Source organism: Nicotiana sylvestris, chromosome 1 (genome assembly GCF_000393655.2).
Source record: "Nicotiana sylvestris chromosome 1, ASM39365v2, whole genome shotgun sequence".
Lineage (NCBI taxonomy): Eukaryota > Viridiplantae > Streptophyta > Magnoliopsida > Solanales > Solanaceae > Nicotiana > Nicotiana sylvestris.
The window spans coordinates 175314243-175321828 of record NC_091057.1 but is presented as its reverse complement, the minus strand read 5'-3'; the positions used below and the strand labels follow the sequence as shown (position 1 = coordinate 175321828).

Below are 7586 nucleotides of genomic sequence, written 5' to 3'. Positions count from 1 at the left end.
TGTTTGTAATGTATGAAATGACTTTTGAGCTTATGGGTGAATCAAGTGCTAATGTTTTCCTATTCCATTCGTGTACAGTTAAGAGACTGGTTCTTCTTCTCTAATTCATTTCCTTCTTTTTTTTTCTTTTCTTTATTTACATGTACCATGGAGCCACAAAGAGTTTCAATGCGAGACTCAACGTTGTTGCCATATGGAATCCGCATGGCCTCACTCTTCAGCTTTTGCATCATCATCTAGACAACGGATTTTGGAATATTATTAAATATTCTGTTGGAAGCCGAACACGGCTTTTGATCATTCCATTGTTACTTCGCTTATGTTGCTTTTCCAATATTGTGACTAAAAATATCGTTTGTTTAGTGGCGTATTTGTTTTTGATCTTGGGTATGTCATGACTAACTCTTTTAGTAGCAAATAATGAAGATGTCTTTTTACATAGAATATGACATAGGTATGAAGGAATTTTATTTTTCTTTAAGAAGTGAGGATGATAGATCAATTTAATTTTGGGTAGTATTTGAAACAACTGAGCTCGTTATTTACCCAAGTCAAACATGGTTTTCTTTCTTAAGTTCTGATGCATTGAAAGAGGGCGTGACTATAAACAATGGTGTTTAACAAAACATAACATTTTTGAGTATTAAATCAATCACATTTGTTTTACTTGGTTCCTTAATCTATTTTTATGGCAGAAGTGTACTTACTTCCCAAAATAAGACGCTTTGGCATCAACTCATTTTATTCTTAAGCAACATCCATTTTAAAAGCAACATGTGATTTTTGTCTTTTGAATTTCTTCAAATCGTGCTTTCAAAATTGGCTCTTTTCATAACAATCCCTTTTTCCAAATCAAAGTTACTACCTTTTTTTATTTCTCTCATTAATCATTTTTTTACAATACAACAATTGGTCTTAATTAATTTTAGTCCGGTCGGTTAACCATTTTAATGTGGATCTTAAAAGCTACCTTAATAACCTTCCTTTAGATTAATTGAACCCTTACCTAGAATCTTTAGGTTAAGTTGACCATTAACAGAGTTATACTTTGCTAGTTTGCTTAATTAACATTACGTGTCCTAATTCACCATAATTAATTAGATGGCGACTCTTTTACTTTAATCTACAAGATACAGAAGGCGAGGCTCAGATGATTCAGACACGTACAAAGGAGAAGTCCAGATGCTCCGGTAAGGAGGTATGAGCGGCTGGCTTTGGAGGGCACGAGAAGAGGTAGATGACGGCCTAAGAAGTACTGGGGAGAGGTGATCAGGTAAGACATGGCGAAACTTCAGATTTCCGAGGACATGGTCCTTGATAGGAGCTGTACAGGTTGAGTATTAGGGTTGTAGGTTAGGATGTAGTTGAGTCTTTCCTTACTTCGTACCTTTGTGAGGCTAGTCTGGTAGGGTTTATTTCGATGTCAGCTAGTGGCAATGGTGTGTCTTACTACTCTTTTGTTTTCCATAATGTCGGGTCTATGTGTTGTCTATCGCTTTTGCTTTGCATCTACTTTCTCATTTTCATGATGTTATTTTTCCTAAGGTATTGATATTGTCTCTTTTCGTCTTCTTGAACCGAGGGTCTTCCGGAAACAGTCTTTTGTACTCCATCGGGATAGGGGTGACCCTACTAGTAGGATTTTACTGGATCGTTGTTGTTGTTGTTGTCTTTTACTTTAATCAAACTCAAAATTGCCTATATGTTGTACATTACTTTAACCAGCTTAAAATGGGGTATAACAATGAGTAACGACACAAAATATGACTGGAAATAACTTGTAATTAATTAACCCCTTAACAACGCATGGGTCCGCCTCCGATGCAGTGGAATTGGTAACTAATCAGTCACACGAGTGAGATAACTAATTAACCCCTTGTGCTTATATTATTATCGTTACTATAATTCTTCAACAAGACCATGACACATATAGCCTTTTATTGGTACAACGGCAATTGATGATGTTTCTTCTTTTCGATCTAGTTAGGCTATGCGCGAAATTTGGCTTTATAATCACTCCAAAGTTGATCAACCGTCTTCCCCAGCAAGTCAATAAAGAACTGATTACTATAGCCAGTTCTCATCTTTTTGTTAAGTTGTGCCACGAACCCATTTCTCAAGCTGTTGCAATAATCAAGAAATCGAGCAGTCACATCGTAGCCCTGGTCCCATCGGTCGCCCTGGCCTGGTTTCACCCAGTGGCTAGGTGCGAAACCAGCTTTGAGCCTCACATAATCAGCAATCCCTTCAATTAAACCGCCTGGAGCCCCACCATTCCCATTCCACTGCCAAACGTGGGTGCTCTCGTGGTACAATACTCCAGTAATCTCTCTCCTGACGTCACCGGAGTAACCTTGGATGTAGCTGCAAAGAGGGATTTAAGATTTTGATATTATAAGGCAAAACTTAATATTCTCCTATTTTATACGATTATATAGTTTTTTTAGTTTGTTTAGAAAAGAATATTATATTTCGATATTTAGTAAGTATCTTATTCCAATATTCCGATTTGATATTAATTAATGACACTTTCTTATAAGAATGAAATGATATGTTTGAGGTTACAAGATTCAAAGATATTTTAACTTTAGATGTATGACATTATACACAACTTTATCTAAAATTTCAATATTCAAAAGTCTTTTATCGTGTCTAGTCAAATTATGATACATAAAAATAAAATAGAAGGAAATATGCATATGTTAGTACTATTTAATCTCTATATATATACATATACACATAGAGTAAATTTTATGAATGGTTATCGAACTTTTAGCTTCATTACACAAAAGTCATTATTCTTTCTTTTGTTACACAAAAATCATTTAACTTTGCTCCGGTTATCACAAAAATCATTTTGACCGGATTTGACAAAGTTCCCACCGGAAAAGTGACATGGCAGCCTTAATTAGCGTATGTGCTTAATTAAATAGGGTTAATATAGTAAACCCATTATACCCGCCTAAGTTATACCCGACCCACTATACACCATAAAATAAACGTGACCTATCCATTCTCCTTAAAATTGATTCTCTCTCTTCGTTACTTCCTCACTTAGGGCTCAATGTCTTGAAACAAAAATATTCCTTGAAAAAGATGGAATCCTCTTCAAGATCGAGGAATAAATTAAGCAACTCTCTGAGCTCTTTGCTCCTATTATCGCCATATGTTGCTTCAAGGGACCACCATGAAACACAACCAACGAAAACAAGGGCGGAACATGAGGTACAAACAAACCCTTTTTATCTTTGTTTATGTGTTATTCAAGGAACTGCCATGAATATTATTTTGTTGTTCTTGTTTATTTATATGTAATTACAACATGCCCATTATCAATTTTTCAGAGTTTTAGGGTTTGTAACACTCAATCTTAGGGTTTAAATCGGCCTTTTTGGGGGGTTATTTGAAGGGTATTTCATGCATGAATATGGGTCTTTCTTGTTCTCTTTTCTATGTTGAAATAATTCCCAAAGACCGAAGTTGATTTTTTGTTGATTTTGGTTTCTCATAATGATATTTTTTTTTTACTTTTGTTGGTTCTAACTATGATTATTTATTTGATTCATATGTAGAAATTTGAACATTTCTTGAGTGGAATTAATGAAAGGAAATTTTGGGATGATACAAATTAGTCTGATAATGATTTTAATAATGATGACTATCACTTGTCTGAGTCTGATGATGATTTTAATGATAGAATAGTTGAAACACATTCTAGAAAGAAAAGGGGAAGACCTAAGAAAACAGCAAGCAGGTTGTCATCATCCACTAGTATTCTAATACCTAAACTTAATGACAAATATGACTCTGATTTTGCCTCATCAAAAGAACTAAATAATGTCAAGTCTGATAGAGAAAATAAGGAGGAGGATGAGGTGACATATCCAGAGTATGAGGAAGAAAATAATAAGTATAATCCAAGCTTGGAACTTGGAAAGAAATTTAGAAGTCTTGGGCAGTTTAAAGAAGCCTGCAGGAATTTGGGTATTAAGAATAGGTGCCAACTTTATTTTCCTATAAATGACCAGGCGAGGGTGATATGTGCTTGTAAATTAGATGACTGTCCATTTAGGGTGTATGCTGGTGTTGTGAGTAATGTGGATCCAACAGCTCAAATAAAATCTATTGATATGGCACATAGTAGTGGGTATGTGTTTCAGAATTTTCATATGGATGCTCAATGGATTGCTAAGAGGTATTTCAGTACTTTTAGGGCTGATCCTGCATGGAGTTTGAATGGAATCATAAAGAGGCTAACTGATGATTATAGTTATACCATAAGTAAGACTAAGGTTTGGAGGGCCAAACGGTTAGCTTTGAAATGGATATATGGAGAAGAGGGTGCTCAATATGCAAGGCTCTTAGCTGAGCTATTAAAATCTAATCCTGGCTCAACTGTCACTATTTGGAGAGATAGGAAGATTTTTGGGATTCTATGTATGCCTTAATGCACTTAAAGTTGCTTATAAATCAGGTTGTAGGCCACTAATTAGTTTAGACGGCTGCTGGCTGAAAGGAAATTATAGTGGAAACTTGTTGAGTGCTATTGCTATAGACCCGAATGACTACATATTCCCAATAGCTTATGCAGTCATAGCTGAAAATGAAAATAGGGAAACTTGGAGTTGGTTTCTTGCTAATCTTGGCCAAGATTTGGAGATCAATAATAGCCATCACATTGCTTTTATATCAGATAGACAAAAGGTCAGTCTTTGATTAATTATTTTTCCCAATGTTTATATAATTTTATTAATTGTTTGAGTTAACGTGCATAACAAATTGTTATCGTTATTTTTTATAGGGTTTGATAGCAGCAGTTAGAGACTTATTCCCTAATGCTGAGCATAGAAATTGTGTGAGGCATATGTACCAAAATTTCAAGACAAAACACAAAGGAAAAGCATTAAAGGACATGGTTTGGAATGCTGCTTGGGCAAGCAATAATGTGATATTCAGAAAATGCATGGAGGATTTAGAAAATGAGGACAAAGCTGCTAGAGAATGGTTCAATCATCCAGAAAGACCCTTCAATACATGGACTAGATCAATGTTCAGGACTCATATAAAATGTGATATGCTATTAAACAATTTGTGTGAGAATTTTAACAGGTAATAATTGTTAAATATTTTCTTATGAGTTCTGCCTTTTAATTTTTAATGAGATATTTCTTCTAACAAATATAACTTTTTTAGATATATTCTTGATGCCAGAGATAAGCCCATAATCACTATGTTGGAGATGATAAAAAATCAGTTGATGAGGAGATTGTGAAAAAAAAAAGAGTGGATTGATAGATACCAAGGGACGATATGCCCTAAGATTGTCAAAAAAATGAACAAAATCAGAAATGAATGTGCACCTTTTAAACCAAATTTTTCAGGTGGTCCGAAGGTTCTAGTTGAAGGTCCTAGAGGGCCCTTCATAGTTGATTTGGTTGTCAGGACTTGTACATGTAGGAGATGGGATTTGACGGGTTTACCATGTCTGCATGGTGTTGTGAGTATCTTAGGAAATAATGAGAGAGTAGAGAATTTTGTAGTGGCCTATTATCAACCCCACTAACCCCGAGTCGTATTGGCCAGAAGTTATTAATAATGGTATAGTAATTCCACCTAAATTAGTCAAGAAAAAAAGGGGAAGACCTGCTAAATCGAGGAGGAAGGAAGCTGGAGTGATGGAACCAAAAAGACAAGCACAAAAAGAAAGCATGGCAGCTAGAAAATTGTCTAAAAAGGGGCAGCACTTCCATAACTTGCTCAATCTGTAAAGAAGTTAGTCATAATGCCAGAGGGCATTCTAAGTTTGTCCAAAAAAATGCTCAGATGTCAATTCAAAAAGAAACAACCACAATTCCAACTCAAGAAGAAGATGATGATTTTTGGGGATATTCAAATTTGTACCACTCTGAAATGTGGTGTAATTCTGGTACTAACGAAGATGGAGGACTGAACTTTAACTTGACAAATCAGTCTACTATTACTGAGGTTTGTTGGTTCTGTTGTGGCTTCTTTAATTAAATTTTAAGTAAGTTGTAATTAAATTTTGGTCTTTCAGGTGGCTACTATGTGTACTAGTTCTGTTGCTGAACTTGGAGTTGTTGAACTTGGAGTTGCTGTGTGTGTTGAAGTTTCTGAAACTGCTATTTGTGATGAAGTTTCTCAAGTTGCTGTTGTTGGTGTTTCTAAGAGAGGCCGGAGTGTGAAGAAAAAAATTATGACCGACTATGTTACTGCCGTGATTAAAAAGAAGTCTAGGGTCTCTAGGAAGTAAAAAATTATGAAGTATTTTGTGTTTTTGTATTAAATATATATAGTTTGAATGGCACAAAATGTGCATTTTGTAGTTTTCACTATGCGATGCATTCTAACTGTTTATGTTGGCCTTATTAAGCAGTATTTTGTTGGGTTGGTCTTGCTTAATAGCCAACATTTTGACATATATTAGAATGCACCATTATGAAATGGTTTCACTTTATTTAGTCCCTTTTTTATTTTGCTGTTTAAGGTATCCCATTTTTGCATTTTAAATAGTCTTACTGAATGAACCGAAAATTTTCTTAAGTTGCACATAAAATGGGTCAAGGCATAGGTAAATCATGGCAGGTGCAGAGTATGGAGAGAAATGAGCTTCATTCGGGCAATTGGGTCAAGTATTTTATGGGTCAAGGTATAATTTAATATTATATTTAACTTTCTTAATCAATATAAAACACTAATAAAGGCTGCGACGTCACTTTTTCAGTGGGAACTTTATCAAATCCGCATGATTTTTGTGATAATCGGAACAAAGTTAAATGATTTTTGTGTGACAAAAAAAAGAATAATGACTTTTGTGTAATGAAGCTAAAAGTTGGATGATCATCCATAAAATTTACTGTATATACACACGCGTATGAGAGTAAATATTTGTTTTTGAATTTAAAACGTGCATTCCCTGCTTAATTATATGTTGAGTTCATGTATTTGTGTACCTGGCACTAACATGAATCTCATTGTTGCTAGCGTAAGCTACTCCGTCCATGTCGTCAACGAACATGCTTACCTTTTGCACATTTTTGCGGTCAGCTGGAGAATTCTGTTGGAAGGTATTCCATATGAACGAAGTAGCAGCTGCCAGTGTTTGCTGGCTATATTGAGCACCGATATCTCGATTGAAACGGGCACCGCCCGCGGTGTTTGCGGCCGTGTTGGTCACAGAGTAATCAACTGCATGGATTTTTTGGGTGAATATTGCTAGGACAAATAGAGAAGAAAAGAAGAAAATCTTGTGATGAGCCATGGCTAATTTGCTAAGCGAGTGATATAGTATGTAAGAAGACGATCATTTATATAGTATTTCGATATACTTATTAAATAGTGAAGCTTGACTAAGTCAGTTGACTGTGAAGTAATTAAAAGCCGCCGAGTTAGAGAATTTAATGCTTTTGTTGTGAAAAAAGAGAGAGTTTAAGTCGAGTACGTAATTAGTATAAAGAATTTTTAGACCAATCAATTAGATCAGCTTTATCATTATAGTATCTTATTTTTAAGATACCGAATGTCACAGTTTAAGAAGATTAATTATCTGTATATATGATCATTTAAGT

At 35.0% G+C, this 7586-nt stretch overlaps 2 protein-coding genes across 2 annotated transcripts; one reads left to right on the top strand and one right to left on the bottom strand.

Moving 5' to 3' along the window:
- Window positions 1-1764: 1764 nt before the first annotated feature.
- On the bottom strand, window positions 1765-7298 carry LOC104232799 (uncharacterized). The gene is made up of 2 exons (XM_009786084.2): window positions 6972-7298; window positions 1765-2364 (listed from the first exon to the last, which is right to left on the bottom strand). The coding sequence occupies exons 1-2, from the start codon at window positions 7277-7279 to the stop codon at window positions 1989-1991; spliced, it is 684 nt and encodes a 227-aa protein (XP_009784386.1). The 5' UTR covers window positions 7280-7298; the 3' UTR covers window positions 1765-1988.
- LOC104232777 (uncharacterized) lies at window positions 4379-6475 on the top strand. Its single transcript, XM_009786052.2, has 3 exons — window positions 4379-4704; window positions 4802-5109; window positions 6056-6475. Exons 2-3 carry the CDS (start codon window positions 4865-4867, stop codon window positions 6201-6203), a joined length of 393 nt encoding a protein of 130 aa, XP_009784354.2. The 5' UTR covers window positions 4379-4704; window positions 4802-4864; the 3' UTR covers window positions 6204-6475.
- Window positions 7299-7586: the final 288 nt, after the last annotated feature.

What these genes read in the sequence shown, in the direction of transcription:
- LOC104232799 (XM_009786084.2), bottom strand. Translation starts at nt 7,279, where the DNA reads ATGGCTCATCACAAGATTTTCTTCTTTTCTTCTCTATTTGTCCTAGCA. An exon ending in GAGATTCATGTTAGTGCCAG is followed by an intron (nt 2,365 to 6,971) that starts GTACACAAATAC and finishes CCCTCTTTGCAG; the next exon opens with CTACATCCAAGGTTACTCCG.
- LOC104232777 (XM_009786052.2), top strand. Translation starts at nt 4,865, where the DNA reads ATGTACCAAAATTTCAAGACAAAACACAAAGGAAAAGCATTAAAGGAC. An exon ending in TTGTGTGAGAATTTTAACAG is followed by an intron (nt 5,110 to 6,055) that starts GTAATAATTGTT and finishes TTGGTCTTTCAG; the next exon opens with GTGGCTACTATGTGTACTAG.